The 18950-nt window shown below is 43.4% G+C and overlaps 1 protein-coding gene across 1 annotated transcript; it reads left to right on the top strand.

The window, feature by feature from the left end:
• Positions 1–1253: 1253 nt before the first annotated feature.
• LOC110505331 (ADP-dependent glucokinase) lies at positions 1254–16143 on the top strand. The gene is made up of 6 exons (XM_021584509.3): positions 1254–2042; positions 5973–6132; positions 11429–11619; positions 11713–11809; positions 11978–12114; positions 12552–16143. Exons 1-6 carry the CDS (start codon positions 1850–1852, stop codon positions 13256–13258), a joined length of 1485 nt encoding a protein of 494 aa, XP_021440184.3. The 5' UTR covers positions 1254–1849; the 3' UTR covers positions 13259–16143.
• The last annotated feature ends 2807 nt before the right edge of the window (positions 16144–18950 follow it).

Genomic DNA, 18950 nt, shown 5'->3' with positions numbered 1-18950 from the left:
ATAATCAGTGCCTGACCTCACTAATGCTTCCCAGAAGAGTGGAGGCTGTTATGGCAGCAAAGGTGGACCAACTCCATGTTAATGCCCATCATTTTGGAATGAGATGTTCTACGAGCAGGTGTCCACATACTTTTGGTCAAGAAGTGTACGTGTATACCAGAGGCGCATCTCTAGCATAAATATTGTTACTGTCAGAAGGTGCAAATCAAATCTGGATAGCTGAAACAGGTGACACCTTTAAAATGTATGTCAAATTATCTTTAAGGGTTCGTTAGAGCAATATAAGAACTAGCTTTTGATTAGCAGAAGGTTCTTTCATTGGTCCTAATGGGAGGACCCATGGAAATAGAATCTAGTCTATATTATATTTATATGGGAGGACCACTCTAAACTAGTTGATATTATTCCAGAAGTTAGATGCAGTATTTTACAGCAAAAGCACCAATTGAAATAGGGAAATAAATGGTCAAATAGAAGACTCTGGCCATGCACACTGCCAGTGAATGTGTTCTGATGTCTCATTTATAAAAATAAGTATATTTCTATTGATTGCTCTGGGCAAAGACAGACATTTTGATTGAGTAACAAATTGTGAAAAAATCTTAGCTATATTTTGACAGACTTTGGCCACAGTGACAGATAAAAGCCACTGAATCAACAGCAGTTATGTGAAAAGAGCTATTGAATAAAAGCTGACTGGTGTTTTCGCGTCATTACGGTAGGGCTATATTGCTGCCACTAGGGACTTGTGTAGAAAAGGTGGCGGCTTGGCACAGTGAAAATTCTAGGCGACTGCTATCACCAAATTGCCACTGCAAAGCACTTCTGTACGTAGCCTAATGGTTGTTGGCAGTTTAGCTAGTTAGTGATAGGGAGGGTTACGGTGAGGGCTTGCGGGATTCTGTCACCGACTAAAGAAAATATTGGTCGACCGAAAGTAGTCTGTTCTTTCGACCAATCGAGTGCTCAAAATGTTTTTTAGTGTGTATTTTTCCATATATAGACACACCTCGTGTGTTTTAATAAAACCAACTATGTGCATTGAGCTTGTCTGATGCTTTACGCTTACGGGTTGATGCTTCACGAGGGCGCCAGAGATCAAGATATGCACGAACTCTTCTGAACTGTGTCGGCTGGGAAGCCACTAGAGCAGGGTTATTCAACTCTGCGAGGTGCGGAGGCTGCTGGTTTTCTGTTCTACTTGATAATGAATTGCATCACCTAGTGTGCCAGGTCTAAATCAGTCCCTGATTAGAGATGACCAATGAAAACAAGCCGAGTTTGAGGGCACTAGAGCATCGGGTCAATATAATGGTCGTCATTATTTACCACAGCCAAAAAGTCATAAACCCGCCTATTTCTTAAATGTTTCTTTAAAATGTGATTTTAAACTCTAATCTTAACAACGCTGCTAACCTTAAATTAAGACAAAAAAGCATTTATATTTTTATGGACAATTTTGCCTTTGGCCCTGATAACTAGTGGAAACCCAGTATAATGGATAATCAGTGGATCGTCACTATCAGGGGTCATTTGGACGTCCATTTAAATAGTTACGGTTAGGGCATAGATAGAACAATGAGAGGTTTAGTTAATCTTTGGTTAGGGTTTAGGGTAGGGCCGTCCCAAGGATCTCAGATTGCACCGACCAAAACGTGGCCTTAGCCAGCTACTTCCGCTTTCTTGTCACTCCCCCTCCGCAGCTTCCTGGGGCTGACCCTGTATTCACGCTTGAAACCAACAACACAACCGCCTCTTCAGGGACACTTGTTTTGTCAATCCAGTTTGTTTGCTAGACTCGTCGTAGCTGTTGCCTGGAGGACCGCTGGCCAGTCCACAGCCACTGGCCATGGAGCAAGGAAGCGGGTTTTCATTCATGAAGTATGGGACTGCAGCGTCCCTCGCAATGGTTCTGCTGGCGTACTGGTTCCGATCTCCAGGGGAGTCAGGACTAGATAACAGGCTTGACACGGTGCTGTCCTCCCTACTGCGGGCTGAAAGCAAAGTGGGGATGAACAACGCCAGACCCAGGGTGGCGATAGGTGAGAATCCTAAATGACAAGCTAGCCTAGCATCAGTTACCTAGCTAACGTCAGCTAACCTTAGTCCTTACTTTGATGCGCAGAGAGGAGGGTCATTCCTACAAACCAGTGCCTTTTGGATAGTATATCTTTGTATTTTTGTTGTTGTATTCTACCAGAGAAAGGACGTTAGACTTTCAGAAAACTATATTAGTCAAACTCGGCCACTTAACATTTGTTGGTACATTTTCCAAACGGTTAGGTTCATAATCCTAACAGGGTGGATGGAGGAACCTTACAGGTGTAAATTAGCAATAGCTCTGTGAGTGAGCTGATTGAATTAGCATAATGGTGAACACTTGAACAGTATTTTAACTTCTCTATCAAATATATTTAGACATTTTTGTTAATTTTCTCTAATTTAACCTAACAGGGAGGAAATGTATGAGTGGGAAATACAGACTAACAACGTGAAAAATATACAACTGCGTGTTTTATATTTATTGAACTTTGCACCGTTTTTGCACAAAATAAATGACGACACTGAATGTGGTGTTATTGTAGGAAGGGGTTGTTTTCTTAAAGGAGAATTACAACAAACTAACAGGGTGGAAAGTGATATTAGTGACAAGCACATCTTAAATAAAATAATTATAAATACAGTAATCATGAAAAAAAGTTATTGATGAGAGACTTGAACTATGGTTATTATATGATGAATTTGAACTATTTTTATGGCTTCTATTTCTGGTGGAAGTTGATGAATGACGGGGACATGGCGAAAACGCCAACATCTACTGAAAAAATGTTTTTTTTAAAAACATTTTTATAGCTTTGATGTTTAAACGAGTTTGGGATGGTTAATGTTTAGAAAAAAAAATCCCTAACCGAAAACCTTTATTTTATTTGTCGGGGATATAAAGTGCTCCGCACGTCATGCTCATTAACAGTTGGAAAAAATGGCAGATAGTGAGTTAGGGAAGCGACAGCAGCGAAGTCCTCTATGGCAATACTTTTGAGAAGTTAAATGAGAAGGTGATTAAATGCAACCATTGCGAGGTGGAATTGTGCTGCAGTACAGGTGCAATGCTCAAAGGGAGACCCAACCCTTTGATGGCACCAGTGCGACAATGATCAAATGATTACAGAAATGATTGCAGTTGATATGCAGCCAATAGTAGAGAATGTCAGCATCAATACCCTAATAGCATATCTAGAACCAGTCTAAAAGATGCTTTGATGAAAAACCGTAAAGGCCCTGATGGAGAAATTGTACAATAATTGCACTGCAAGCACAAAGCGCAAGCTCTCAAAACACCATACGTGGCATTAACAGATTGTTGGACGTCTATGAAACACACTGTCATACCTCACTGTAACGAGCCATCACATTGATGAGAAGTGGGACATGAAGTCCCATGTACTGACAACTGAGACCATGGAGGAAAGAGACAAGAGAACCTAAAACGGCATTAATACCATTGTTGCTGAGTGGGTGGGGACAGCAGTAAGGTAAACGCTGTCTGGTTAGGTTGTCAGGACTGCGCCTCCTTTTTTATTTGTACATTTGTCACATCCCAATTCAAAATGCATAAAATTCCATTTCAAGTTCGATAATTTTGTGTTAAGGTAAAGGACACCTGCCCTTATTGAAAGCCTTTTGGAATCTTACACTAAATAAGTGATATTTCCTGGGGACAGAAAAGGCACCGCACACTAGGAATGACGAAGGTGGTTTTAGCCTTTTTATGGGGTTTTGGATTGCATGAAAACCATCTGGCCAAGCAAGCACCAGCAGCTTTTTATAAAACCATTTAAACATATTTACAATTGTGGTTGATGTATCTTATTAGCTAGCTAGCTGATGTATCTTATTAGCTAGCTAATGAGCCAATAAATCAATGCAAATTACTTGGTCTGATTATTTAGGCTGTAATACACCCTGAAACGAATGCCAGCAAAATTGTGTACATTTTCCTTACAAGCCAGAATGTACCCACAGAAAAGTATTGTTTACCAAACCTTTTAGAGAGTCGTTAGGTACATGGTTCAGTTTGGCACCGAGGTAAAGTTAGTGACTTTGCTGTTATTGTGTGTTGACACATTTCTGAATGGACTTTGCATGCACCTTGATTTATGGTAGCATATTTACGAAGCACAGAGTACTGTAGTACAGTTGAAGTCGGAAGTTTACATACACCTAGATTGGAGTCATTAAAACTCATTTTTAAACCACTCCACACATTTCTTGTTAACAAACTATAGTTTTGGATAGTCGGTTAGGACATCTACTTTGTGCATGACACAAGTCATTTTTCCAACAATTGTTTACAGACAGATTATTTCACTTATAATTCACTGTATCACAACTCCAGTCAGTCAGAAGTTTACATGCACTAAGTTGACTGTGCCTTTAAACAGCTTGGAAAATTCCAGAAATTGTCATGGCTTCTGATAGGCACATTGACATAATTTGAGTCAATTGGCGGTGTACCTGTGGATGTATTTCAAAGCTTACCTTCAAACTCAGTGCCTCTTTGCTTGACATCATGGGACAATCAAAAGAAATCAGCCAAGACCTCAAATTTTTGTAGACCTCCACAAGTCTGGTTCATCCTTGGGGGCAATTTCCAAACGCCTGAAGGTACAACGTTCATCCGTACAAACAATAGTACGCAAGTATAAACACCATGGGACCACGCAGCCGTCATACCGCTCAGGAAGGTGACTCGTTCTGTCTCCTTGAGATTAACATACTTTAGGTGCAAAAAATGCAAATCAATCCCAGAAAAACAGCAAAGGACCTTGTGAAGATGCTGGAGGAAACAGGTGCAAAAGTATCTATAGCCACAGTAAAACAAGTCCTATATCGACATAACCTGAAAGGCCGCTCAGCAAGGAAGAAGCCACTGCTTCAAAACCGCCATAAAAAAGACAGACTATGGTTTGTATTTGCGCATGGAGACAAAGATTGTACTTTTGGAGCAATGTCCTCTGGTCTGATGATGTAAAAATAGAACTGTTTGGCCATAATGACCATCGTCATGTTTGCAGGAAAAACAGGGAGACTTGCAAGCCGAAGAACACCATCCCAACCGTGAAGCACGGGGGTGGCAGCATCATGTAGTGGGGGTGCTTTGCTGCAGGAAAGACAGGTGCACTTAATAGATGGTATCACGAGGAGGAAAATGATGTGGCTATATTGAAGCAACAATTGTGGCAAAATGGCTTAAAGACAACAAAGTCGAGGTACTGGAGTGGCCATCACAAAGCCTTGACCTCAATCCTATAGAAAGTTGTGGGCACAATTGAAAAGCGTGTGCGAGCAAGGAGGCCTACAAACCTGACTCAGTTACACCAGCACTGTCAGGAGGAATGGGCCAAAATTCACCCAACTTATTGTGGGAAGCTTGTGGAAGGCTACCCAAAATGTTTGACCCAAGTTAAAACATTTAAAGGCAATGCTACCAAATACTAATTGAGTGCATGTGAACTTCTGACCCACTGGGAATGTGATGAAATAATTTAAAATATTAAATAAATCATTCTCTCTACTATTATTCTGATATTTCACATTCTTAAAATAAATTGGTGATCCTAACTGACCTAAGACAGGGAATTTGTAATCTGATTAAATGTCAGGAATTGTGAAAAACTGAGTTGAAATGTGTTTGGCTAAGGTGTATGTACACTTCTGACTTCAACTGTATCTCACTCCCCTCTGCCACTTAGTACATCTGTCAGAGTACTGGGAGTGTTACCTCTCTCACTCTGTATGAATGTTGGGGCAGGCAGGCGGGGCAGTGGAAGTAATTGGGAGGGGGGGATTGGTGGCTGTGCTGGGGGCATCAAATGATGTTCTCTCTGTGTCTCTGTCTCTGAGATTCGGGGGTTGCTTTGTGATTGTGTAGAGTTAAATACTGTTCTCACCGTTTCTCTCTCTTCCTCCAGGTTTAGGGGGTTGTGTTGACGTCATCGTGGATGGGGTGACGTTGCTGAATAAGATCGGCCTGCCGCCCACAGGCCAGCCTCTCCACCATGACTACATAGAGACCGCTGATCAGCTGGCACAGAGCTTCGCTTACTTCTTTGCCCCGGGAGCCGCCTCAGAGTAAGTGGCCAAGTCCCCTTGTGTGTGTGTGTGTGTGTGTGTGTGTGTGTGTGTGTGTGTGTGTGTGTGTGTGTGTGTCTTGTGACATTTCTAGTGCACAGTGTTAATGAACAACTAAAGGACAAAGTCTGCAATCCTTTACAAAGGCATTCGGTTACACACACACACACACACACACACACAAACACAGATATGTGTTCCTTACAGACCAGGTCAATATACACAAAATAAATATTTTAGTAAATAAAGTGATAAGCACACAGTAATTAGTCTCTACCATCGTGTGCTCTTATTGATGGTTTATGGTGTTGAAGACAATTGCATGTTCTCAATATTTGGCTTTGGAATTTCAATTAAAATGTAATAAAATAATTAAGGTCATATTTCATAATGCATTTAATTAAAACATTTTTATTTGAAACTGAACTCAAACTGTGATACATTTTGTTAGATCTTCCTCCGTAAATCTGATACCCCAATTAAACAATAACGGGCATGGTTGACGCCCCCCCCCCACCTTTCTCCCGGCACTTATCATTCTAGCGTGTCTTCTTCATATAGCGTTACAGTTCATCTTCCCAACAGCACATGTAACTCTTGCCTGTCACATTTGATGGCCCTTGGTAATGTCCCGATTTTTCAATATCCAAATAAGTACACAAGTCTCTCACCTGAGCTACCACCATTCTCTCGTCCATTTCTCCCACCAGTACACCAAGAGCATGAAAGAAGTTTGAATGGGATCTCACTCCACATGCATTCACACAGGGTTTGTGTGAACCTCAAAACCTACCATGCATTAAGTGATACCTCACTCCTACCATGCATTAAGACACAATCTGACGTCACCTTCCATGATAACCTCAAGAGAGAACAGATCAGAACAACAGTTTAGTTCAAGTAATTCTGATTCAGGAAATCCAGAAAAGCATTGACTATGACAAATTGTTACATTCCAAATTTTCTTAACATTATCTCTATGACAAATATCAAAGCATAACAACATACTGTTACTGTTGAAACCATTTTCAAAATTAGTTCATACTCCCTTATTTTTCTGGCGACCTCTCGGAAGAGTTACCAGATCAGGGAGTTAGCACCATAGCCCATGGGGGAATCCCAACAATCCAGCAGACCCAATCTGGTGAAATTTGTATCAAAACAAAGACAAAAATGAGATCAGCAATTACACATCACAATCCATTTGGAGTAACTGTCAACTCTCATTAACATATATTTTTCCTTCTCTATGCAGACTGAACAAAATACATTTGTGTATTTACCCAAAGACCAGGGTCCCAGGGAACTGGTAGTTTCCCCCCTTTGAACACATGATTCACATTGCTAAATCAAAAATAAACTAACTTGAATAACCAATCAACTTAGAATTACAACTCTTAAACTCCATAAGGAAATAATGATATCCCATAAAGTAATGGTAAAATAGAATGGAGACTGGTGTTTCTCATTCATTTTTATAATTAAATCCCACCTGTTTCGATCATTTCTAGTGAGATTGATCTGGCCTCACCAGAAAGTCAGGTGACTTTCAAATATTTAATCTCCCTTTTCTTTCCCTGTCCTTCCAAAACACTTTTTTTTTTAAATCTAACATTTCCATAATTCTGCATACCAAATTGAAAAGACCCCACAAAATAAATCTCCCAGTATCAACACCACTAACGCATATTCATAACTGGTAAGTTGTGTGAGCGTGCTGGTAAACCGTAGGTCAAGAACACAGGAACAGGCGCTATCTGGGAACCACTGTCCTTACGCCAATCCTTAAATGTTTGTTTTAATACACCCCATCGTTTATTTAGCACATGGTGACATTCTCGCCACCGAGTCTTAACGATTCACAGGTCTCTCTTCCCCATGATTCTACATAACCACTGCACCACCATGTTCATGAACTAAAAAAAAATGTAAAGTTCATTTTAGGTTTGGTAAACAAACCCCTGTGCTAATTCCTCGTGACCCCTCCACCCTTTCGTCCATTCTAGAAATCTATTTCAGAATAAGACGACATAAAATGTCAATCTATTTCCTAATAAAATTACATAATGTCTCATGAGATTAAAAACCTCCCAAGGTTTTGTGAGTTTGCGAGGAGTGTTTGGCCAGATAATTATAATTTGTTATGTCTTTAGAATCCATCCCCTGGCATGTCGCCTAGATTCTTCAACCCAAAATACTTTTCCCTGTGGCAAATTTAGCCAATTTCTCATCATAAGGAATCCGCAATATTTAATCCCTGCCATCTATTAAAAAGTTATCTCTGAACCACTGTTGATCGAACGGAGGCCATTCACTGCTATGTAAAATGTTCCTGTCTTGCTGCTCTCGAGGATTTGTTGCAAACACTTGTATAGCAGCATTTCCTCCAAATACAGCAGGTTCCAGGACCTCTTTCTTCCAATGCCCGATAGCTCCCTGTTTTAGTCCCACATCGATCACCCTACGCTTTTGTTTTTTTCTCCACTTTTCTTTGTCTTACCTTGGCCATTGAAACCACTGTTAGTGACTTTCACTGTGGCCGTATTAACCCCTCGCACGTCTGCAAAGTGAGAGGAGTATTATTCCACTCAAAGCATCCTGCTCTATTTCATCCACTACCCCCGCAATTGCCGTTTTGATCACCGGTTTCAAACCTGCCATCAAAGCCGAAGTGCAAATTCTGCACTCACGTACCGTCTTTTTGCAGCTGAGGAATCTACTCATTTCATTTCTATAATTTCCATACTCTGTTGATAAAACGGCAACATTAAAACTTGGATATTGAGCTTGCAATTTCTCAATGTCGTCATTGTGAGTTCTTTATTTGATTAGAATTTTCCGTCAGTAGGGAAATGTTGCCCAATTTTATCCAGTTTGCAAAATGTTTCCCATATTTGAGCCGAATTGGTAGAATGCTCGTGCGCTTCTTTCAGCGCCTCCATGGCTTTATTAAAATCCTCTAGCTCCGCTTTACAGGGTGAATCGGGGGCCGTCTGTCGCCATTTCAATAATTATTCTTCCGAAACCTCTCCCGACTATGTCCAGGGTGTTAATATTTCTTCACTCCCGTCTCTAATATACACTTTCTATTAACTATTTTCCAAGGTAGCGCTACCCACTCCCCCAGAGAATGGTAATGGTATTTCTGCCTATTAATTGGTCACGGCACTTAATACCTTGTATTAGAACCAATGCTGTAGCGTCTGCAAATGTATTACTGGAGAATACGGATGACCTAATGTCTTGTTCCAGTGTTACGCCTCAAACATCACTGTTGTTGATAACACACATTACCAACATTATTCACACTTGTCATCCTATTTCCACATAATGTTATGGTTCCCTCTCCCCATAGGGCATAAACCAACCTTTCTCCTTGGTGCTACTGCTGAGCAACGTAACGCAAACAGTGTTTGAATATCTTATTGCTTTTCTTTTAACCATGCATGTGGCTTTACTTCAGAATTTATAGGCAACCTTATCATTATCCACATACACTCTACTGCCTCACTGTCACTGCAGCTGGGACTTTCATCCCTTTTACAGATCTCACAGGGGAATACCCCTACTAGGGACCTATCCTATGCAGAACCTACCCTACACTGTAATGTCACTCATGGATCTCGCAGAGGAACCTCCACTCGGGACCTATCCTTATGGAGCCTACTAGAGGGTCGACCGATTTTAACCGGAATGGCCGATTTTTAATTAGGGCCGATTTCAAGTTTTCATAACAATCGGTGATCAGCATTTTTGGACACAATCATGGCCGAATACATTGCACTCCACGAGGAGACTGCGTGGCAGGCTGACTACCTGTTATGCGAGTGCAGCAAGGAGCCAAGGCAAGGTGCTAGCTAGCATTAAACGTATCTTATAAACAACAATCAATCTTAACATAATTGCTAGTTAACTACACATGGTTGATGATATCTAGCTTGTCCTGCGTTGCATATAATCGATGCGGTTCCTGTTAATTTATCATTGAATCATAGCCTACTTCACCAAACGGGTGATGATTTAACAATCGCATTCGTGAAAAAAGCACTGTCGTTGCACCAATGTGTACCTAACCATAAACATCAATGCCTTTCTTAAAATCCATACACAGAAGTATATTTTTTAATCCAGGTTCACAGGCAATAATAAACTAGGAAAATTGTCACTTCTCTTGCGTTCCGTGCACGCAGAGTCAGGGTATATGCAACAGTTTGGGCCGCCTGGCTCATTGCGAACTAATTTGCCAGAATTTGACGTAATTCTGACATAACATTGAAGGTTGTGCAAAGTAACAGGAATATTTAGACTTATGGATGCCACCCATTAGATACAATACGGAATGGTTCCGTATTTCACTGAAAGAATAAACGTTTTGTTTTCTAAATGAGTTTCCGGATTTGACCATATTAATGATATAAGGCTCGTATTTCTGTGTGTTGTTATGTTATAATTAAGTCTAGGATTTGATATTTGATAGAGCAGTCTGACTGAGCGGTGGTAGGCAGCAGCTGTTGTCGATGTGTTCCTGGTTTGAGCCCAGGTAGGGGCGAGGAGAGGGACGGAAGCTATACTGTTACACTGGTAATACTAAAGTGCCTATAAGAACATCCAATAGTCGAAGGTTAATGAAATACAAATGGTATAGAGAGAAATAGTCCTATAATAACTACAACCTAAAACTTCTTAACTGGGAATATTGAAGACTCATGTTAAAAGGAACCACCAGCTTTCATATGTTCTCATGTTCTGAGCAAGGAACTGAAACGTTAGCTTTCTTACATAGCACATATTGCACTTTTACTTTCTTCAACTCTTTGTTTTTGCATTATTTAAAACAAATTGAACATGGTTCATTATTTATTTGAGGCTAAATTGATTTTATTGATGTATTATATTAAGTTAAGTGTTCATTCAGTAAAGTTCATGTTGTAATTGTCATTATTACAAATAAATGAATAAAAAAATCTCCCGATTTTTAATCGGGATCAGCTTTTTTTGGTCCTCCAATAATCTGTATTGAAAAATCATAATCGGTCGACCTCTAGAACCTACCCTACACCATATTTACCTGGTTCTCGCAGAGGAAAGGCTCCACTCAGGACCTTTCCTTATGGAACCTTCCCTACACCATATATTTATGACCTTAAAAAGCACTAATCTCTCAGCACTAACACACACACTTCTTAAACGTTTTCCTGGGCTTGGTTGTGTAACTCTTTAAAAGCTGTGGAGTTTCTACATTCTAACCCTCCCTCCTTTTTCTGGTACCCCTTCAACCCCCCCCCTCTCCTCTCAGGCGGTTTGTGATAAATGACACCTTGTTCAGTCAGCTGGTCGAGGCATCCCGTGAGTTGCCCGACAACCGCTGGGCCATAGGTGGCAACGCTCCGGTGATGGCTGGTCGCATGGCAACCGAGGGCTGCGACGTGTTGCTAGGGGGGAGCTTCAGCCCCGACTTCGCTGACATACTGTCCCAGCACATCACAGGTACACACACACACACACACACACAGTACATGCGTAACACCTCCCTCCTTGATGCCATCCCCCACCCACCTCCCTCCCCCTCTGTCTCTCCAGTTGCAGGTAATGTGGTGGAGGAGCCTGATATCCATCTGATCCTGGAGTACCCATCAGGAGCCACCTGGGGCCAGTACACCGCCCGCAGAGCCAACAGGTGTGTGTTAATACTAGAGGGTGTGAGATGAACAGAGTTAGATTATTCATGGTGTGGTTGCATATCAGGACCTTCACTTTGTGTGTGTGTGCGCGCGCGTGTACCTGTGAACCTATGATGTAGTCCATTATAACCCTTGCCCTGTGTCACTAACCTGTGTGTGTCCAGGTACATAGTCCACAGTGATGACCATAACCCGTACCTGGCGTCGCTTCAGGACTTTGAGGTGAAGCTACAGGACTTCCACCCTGACCTGCTGGTGGTGGGCGGGCTCCAGATGATGGACAGCTTCCCCTTCCAACAGGGTGAGAGGATACTCTGCCACCCTGTTCGTCAGCTTGTTCCCCAATTGGCAGGTGTTTTCAGAGCAGAGCTGGTTCCCATTGAGTGACAGACTGTTGGTATTATAGTGGTCTGTGTTGCTGTGAGGGAGAGAGTAGCGGAGGGAAGGATAAGAGAGCGGAGGGGAAGGCAGGGTTGGTTCCCATTGACGTGCAGACTGTTGGTATTCAAGTGGATTAACCCTGCCTGCCTCTATTCAATAGCTCTGCTGCCTCAGTCACACAGGCCTCTAGAACTCAGCCGGCATAGGAAGCACATGTGTGTGTATAGGGAGGGTGTGGGGATGTATCCAATGCTGTGTTTTCTTTGGCCAGGAACATGCCTTTGTGCTGTCAGACTGGTTTTACTACTTTGAATAAGTTCTCTCCCCCTCTAACAGCATCTCTCTCTCTCTCTCCAGGTGAGCGGGAAGCACTGCTCTCTCGGCTGGGCAGTCTCCTCTCCTCCTCCTCCCCTCGTACAGGCGTCCATTTTGAGATGGCCAGCTTCGTGGATGAGGGTCTAATGGGGGACCTGCTGCGTCTGGTCCTGCCCCACGCTGACTCTCTGGGGATGAACGAGCAGGAGCTGCCCAACTTGCTCAGCCTTCTGAGGGGCTCCAACATCACCGTGCTCTCTGACCCTAACCCTCGCGTTGCTACTGTCCTCGACCAGATGAGGGCGCTCTACCGCCTGGTCAACCAGCGCTACCGCGACGCTAATGAGGATAGCGACATGGGCGCTTACGCCACTAGTGCCAAAGGCCAGCCGCTGACCCGGCTCCACGTACACACCCTGCCGTTCCAGGCCATGATCGTGACGCGCGGCTCCCAGTGGAAGAACACCATGTCTGCTGTGGCCAAGGCCTCGCTCACCGCCAACCGCCACGTGTGTGGCTCGCCGGACATCGACCCCAGCAAGGCGCGCCTCATCATGGACGAGTCGTTCTCGGTGAGTAGTAAGGAGGGCAGCCAGCGGATCCCTCTAGAGGAGACCAGGCCCGTCAGCTGCTGGGACGAGGAGGACTACGAGATCTGTGTGGCGCCTGTCCTGGTGTGCACCGAGGTTTACCAGACGGCCGGGGGAGGGGACAACATCTCTGCCGCAGGACTGGTGCTGCAGATCTGAGCCATTGATAGCGACGAACGGCTAACTCTGACTAAGTGTTAGCTTAACAGGGGCTGCCAACTCTGCTCCGGGGGGGGTGGTGCACTCTTTTGCTCCAGCCCTATTCTAACACACTGAATTCAACTATACAAGATCCTCATGAGTATCTGATAGGTAGGTCCAGAGCAAAAGCCAGCACACCTCGTAGCTCTCCACTAGGATTGGCCCCCTAGGATTCACCGCTAGGCTAACGCGCCAAAGGGTAACACAGAGAGCTATGATAGCTGGCTAGCTCTCTGGAGCTCCACAGACTTCTTGAATAAATTCCACGTGTGTTTTAAGTCAGTAAACCAAACGGACAGAAAGACAGACAACCCTTCCCATAACATGTGAAGACTTTAGGCATTCTGGTTTTAGGTGTGTTGATTTTTGGTTTTGATTGTTTCATGTTGTGTTGCCGGTGCAATGCTAACACAGGGTCCAGTGTGTCTGTGGCAGGGCCTGCTCCTCTTCTCTCTCTCTCTCCTTTTATCTCCTCTCCCCGCTCTCCTCCTGAGCTCATTTCTCTCCTGTCCTCTCTGAGCAGTATGACCCGGGTGAGACTCACACACTCCAGACTTCTATACTTCCTGTCAAACAGACCATGTCAAGACAGGCAGCTCGTTCTCTCATTCCGTCAGAAAATGGAACACATCTAATAATACTACCCATAAACCCCCCTGGGATATATAGTATTTCCTCAACCAGAAACAAAAATAAAAAGTTTATTGGACACATTCAAATAGGTCCCTCCCTGTTCTGTTTAGTTCCTCGTTAATACACCCCTGCTGTGGGGTTTTCCTCAACCATGTGTGTGTCGGTCGGTCGTGCAACGGTCCAGACACGCATCACATATCCACTATTTTCCCTGTAGTCTTTTACATAGATCCGTATCTGCCTTGGAGCTGTTATCATAGTTATTCATCCCATTCTCTCCCAGGATATCAACACAAAAACCCAACATTCCATCAGTCCCACTATTTCAGACGTTCTGTCCCTGTGTCCTAATGTTTTGATAATTTTTTTCCACAAGGGAAAGCTTTAGTTTGATATCTGTGATGTTTTTTTTTTGGGGGGGGGGGGGGGGGGGGGGGTTTCATGTAAACCAGATTTAATGCTGGAGGCATATGAGACTTAACTCGTATGTCTAGGTCTGCGTTCATACAATTTTTACACGCTTCAATTTGTATATTTGTTCACTAATTGATCGTTTGACCAATTCGATCAGCTCATTGGGCAAAATATCAGAATTGGGCTTCCTGTGTAAACACAGTCTATAATTAGTTTAAATAAATGGGTTTTTAATGTATATACATATTGTTGCTTGATGCTAAACTCAATCTGGCCTGTACATACAATCCGCTGTAATGTTGTCTTCGCGCTGATTTCATGATTGACAACAGGGAGTGCTTCTCTTATGTCTGTAATGTGAAACTATTTGACCCTTTACATGAGCATGTATTCTTCCCATGATCTCCTCACTCTGTATCATATCATTGCGTCACACACAGAAACACATTAGGCCCTCCGGTTGTTTGAATGACTCCTGCATGGGCCACGCACACTGAATGTGTTAACTGTAAGGCGCTTTGGCTAAAAGTGCCTGCGAAATAATATCAGACACACGTTTGTCATTTTAAATGTACTTTTCTATGGAGAACGGCCCGTGATCTCATCTGCTGTGAAGGGAGACTGGGTGCATCCCAACAGTCTGTGGTTTTCTCTCCCTGTTTCCTGTATTTAATTAGCACCGACCTGCACATATGTCAAATCTTCATATGAGCGCAGATGAGAGGAAGCCACTGTACCAATGAGATGTAGATGACGCCTGCATTGCTTGACAGGGTTTCTCTGCTGCCCTCTAAAGGCTGCATTTATTTTGAGACCTAACACCATGCCACTTCAAGTGTCCACCCCTCTGAGTGACTGATCTGCAAGCTTGTGTGTGTGTGTGCGTTCCTGCCTGTCTGCGCCTGCTTGCCCCAGACACGCATGTTATGAGTGAGTGTGCATGCTTGCGGAACATACTTGTGTGTGTGTTGCTCTGGCCATCTGACATTGTTGTCTCAGGAACTAGCTGGGCTGTTCAGGAGACCTGTAGGCTCTGGGAGACCTTAAACTATATGTATGTGGACACCCCTTCAAATTAGTGGATTTGGCCATTTTTAGCCACATCCGTTGCTGACAGGTGTATAAAATCTAGCACGCAGCCAAGCAATCTCCATAGACAAACATTGGCCTTATTGAAGATCTGTGACTTTCAACGTGGCACCGTCATAGGTTGCCACCTGTCTAACAAGTCAGTTTGTCAACTTCCTGCAAGAGCTGCTCCGGTCAACTGTTAAGGGCTGTTATTGTGAAGTGGAAATGTCTTGGAGCAACAACGGCTCAGCCGCAAAGTGGTAGGCCACAAAAGCTCATCGAACGGGACCGCCTAGTGCTGAAGCGTATAAAAATTGTCTGTCCTTTGTTCCAAACTGCCTTTGGAATCAACGTCAGCATAATAACTGTTTGTGAGCTTCATGAAATGGGTTTGGAGTAATGTAAAGCTTGCATCCATTGGACTCTGGCGCAGTGGAAAACATGTTCTCTGGCGCAATGTTCCAACATCAGGTAGAAAGCCTTCCCAGAAGAGTGGAGGCTGTTATAGCGGCAAAGGCGGGACCAACTCCATATTAATGCCCATGAATTTGGAATGAGATGTTGGACGAGCAGGTGTCCATATACTTTTGGCCATGTAGTGTACTTCCAGATGGATTGGAGGACTTGGTTGGGTGTATCACAGTACATGGAGGAAGGCTGGCTCATAGCCACGTGGGTTGGTTTATTCTGATTGACTTGGGAGAAATAAAGAAACACACATTCCATCTTCTGGTGTCTATCCTGTCTCTTATTTACATAAAGTCATTTCTCATTCAAGCCATGTCTGAATCTCGGACATAGTCTGAGCCATCAAAGTGTAGACCCCTCAAACTTCACTCTGGACCTCGCAGCCAGCTCCACTTTTTCATTGTTGCCCTTTAATCAGGGACTGATTTAGACCTGGGACACCAGGTGTGTGCAATTAATTATCGGCTATAACAGAACACCAGCAGGCTCCGGACCTCGTAGGGTAAGAGCTGAATATCCCTAGTGCAGACCCTTTTAATTAGTGTGCTCAAAGATACTGGGACATTATTGAATGGTATTTTATAGATTCACAAGGCATCACTGAGAGTAAACAAATAAATGACTCCCTTCCTACCTGGAGGGGAGCCCTCCTCTCATTGGTCGCCACACACCTCCATTTTTATTTGTATTTTATTTCACCTTTATTTAACCAGGTAGGCTAGTTGAGAACAAGTTGTAATTTACAACTGCGACCTGGCCAAGATCAAGCATAGCAGTGTGAACAGACAACAACACAAAGTTACACATGGAGTAAACAATAAACAAGTCAATAACACAGAAAAGAGTATACATTGTGTGCAAAAGGCATGAGGAGGTAGGCGGATAATTACAATTTAGCAGATTAACACTGGAGTGATAAATGATCAAATGTTCATGTGTAGGTAGAGATACTGGTGTGCAAAAGAGCAGAAAAGTAAATAAATAAAAACAGTATGGGGATGAGGTAGGTAAATTGGGTGGGCTATTTACCGATGGACTATGCACAGCTGCAGCGATCGGTTAGCTGCTCAGATAGCAGATGTTTAAAGTTGGTGAGGGAGATAAGTCTTTGCAATTCGTTCCAGTCACAGGCAGCAGAGAACTGGGAGGAAAGGCGGCCAAATGAGGTGTTGGCTTTAGGGATGATCAGTGAGGTACACCTGCTGGAGCGCGTGCTACGGGTGGGTGTTGCCATCGTGACCAGTGAACTGAGATAAGGCGGAGCTTTACCTAGCATGGACTTGTAGATGACCTGGAGCCAGTGGGTCTGGCGACGAATATGTAGCGAGGGCCAGCCGACTAGAGCATACAGGTCGCAGTGGTGGGTGGTATAAGGTGCTTTAGTAACAAAACGGATGGCACTGTGATAAACTGCATCCAGTTTGCTGAGTAGAGTTTTGGAAGCTATTTTGTAGATGACATCGCCGAAGTCGAGGATCGGTAGGATAGTCCGTTTTACTAGGGTAAGTTTGGCGGCATGAGTGAAGGAGGCTTTGTTGCGGGACAGAAAGCCGACTCTAGATTTGATTTTAGATTGGAGATGTTTGATATGAGTCTGGAAGGAGAGTTTACAGTCTAGCCAGACACCTGGGTACTTATAGATGTCCACATATTCTAGGTCGGAACCATCCAGGGTGGTGATGCTAGTCGGGCGTGCGGGTGCAGGCAGCGAACGGTTGAAAAGCATCCACCTGAAAGAGGCAGGGCTATCCATGTAAATGCCCCATCTGCAGTCATTTAGTCCTCTTTCAACCAAACCAGCATGGCCCACTAGAGATGCGTTATTGACTGAGTATTGTATGAGTGTGGTTGCCAAGGTATTTCATTTGAATTTTTGTACGTGGGGCATTTAAAGGGGTAGCCCCGCCTCTTTCAGGTGGATGTGATTGTGCTTAACGAGCTTTGATGGAGGTGTGTGGTGACCAATGAGGGGAGGGCTCCCCTCCAGGTAGGAAGGGAAGGATTTTGTCCACTTAGTAACTACTTCCTTGTTTTCAAATGTGGTGCTGCATCATGGTATGGGTATGCTTGACATGGGTTAACACTGGAGAGTTTTTTTTTTTCAGGCTGAAAAGAAACGGGAAAGAGCTAAGCACGGGCAAATCCTAGAAAACCTGCTCTACTCTGCTTTACACCTGACACATTCTGGTGTCTGGAATTTGCTTTTCAGCAGGACAATAACCTACAACAAAGCCAAATCTGTACTTACCAAGAAGACAGTGAGTGCTACTGAGTGACCAAGTTAAAGTTGAGTCTGCTTGAAAATCTATGGCAAGACTTAAATTGCTGTTTAGCCATGATCCAACACCTTGACAGAGCTTGAAGAATGGGCAAATGTTGCACAATACAGGTATGCAAAGCACTTAGGAGACTTACCCAAGAAGCCTCCGCTGTAATCGCTGCCAAAGGTGTTTCTAACATGTATTGACTCGGTGGTGAACACTTATCTAATCAAGGGCGGCAGGTAGCCTAGCGGTTAAGAGCGTTAGGCCAGTAACCGGAAGGTTGCTGGTTTGAATCCCTGAGCTGGCAAATTGGAAAAATCTGCCCTTGAGCAAAGCAGTTCATATGGCGTAATTTCCATGTCTTAATTTAAAGAAGCAGGGAGGAATGTCAAACGCGGAAGATAATGTGCACGTGTGGAGAATTCAGATAAAAGGGGTCGCAGAGGTTCATGTTGAAGAGCAGTGGAGATAGTTGAGAGCTCATAGAAAAATAAATGTTGCGTGCCCAGAAAGTGGAAGTTTGAGTTTATTTATTCATGCTCACAGATAACTGAAGAAATGCAGAATTTTACATGACTAATAATTGCAAAACACCCATTTAAAATACTTAACACACAATATGTGACAAATAGAATATTGAACAATTTAAAACATTACAGGACATTTTTCATGATGGAAGTGTAAATATTAAATGCTGGAGGTATTATACAATCTATCAGTGGGTAGAGGGGCATTTTACAGGTGGTTTGTACGCGCAGTTATACAGGACAGTTCGTGGCTGTTTTTCAGGAGCCTGGTGG

Source organism: Oncorhynchus mykiss, chromosome 25, assembly GCF_057628025.1.
Source record: "Oncorhynchus mykiss isolate SJ-2025 chromosome 25, ASM5762802v1, whole genome shotgun sequence".
NCBI classification, from domain to species: domain Eukaryota; kingdom Metazoa; phylum Chordata; class Actinopteri; order Salmoniformes; family Salmonidae; genus Oncorhynchus; species Oncorhynchus mykiss.
The sequence above is the reverse complement of the archived record's forward strand: the minus strand, read 5'-3'. Positions and strand labels throughout refer to the sequence as shown.

Coding starts and splice junctions, on each gene's coding strand:
- LOC110505331 (XM_021584509.3), top strand. CDS start 1,850: ATGGAGCAAGGAAGCGGGTTTTCATTCATGAAGTATGGGACTGCAGCG. Junction 2,043..5,972: donor CAGACCCAGGGTGGCGATAG/GTGAGAATCCTA, acceptor CTCTTCCTCCAG/GTTTAGGGGGTTGTGTTGAC. Junction 6,133..11,428: donor GCCCCGGGAGCCGCCTCAGA/GTAAGTGGCCAA, acceptor CTCTCCTCTCAG/GCGGTTTGTGATAAATGACA.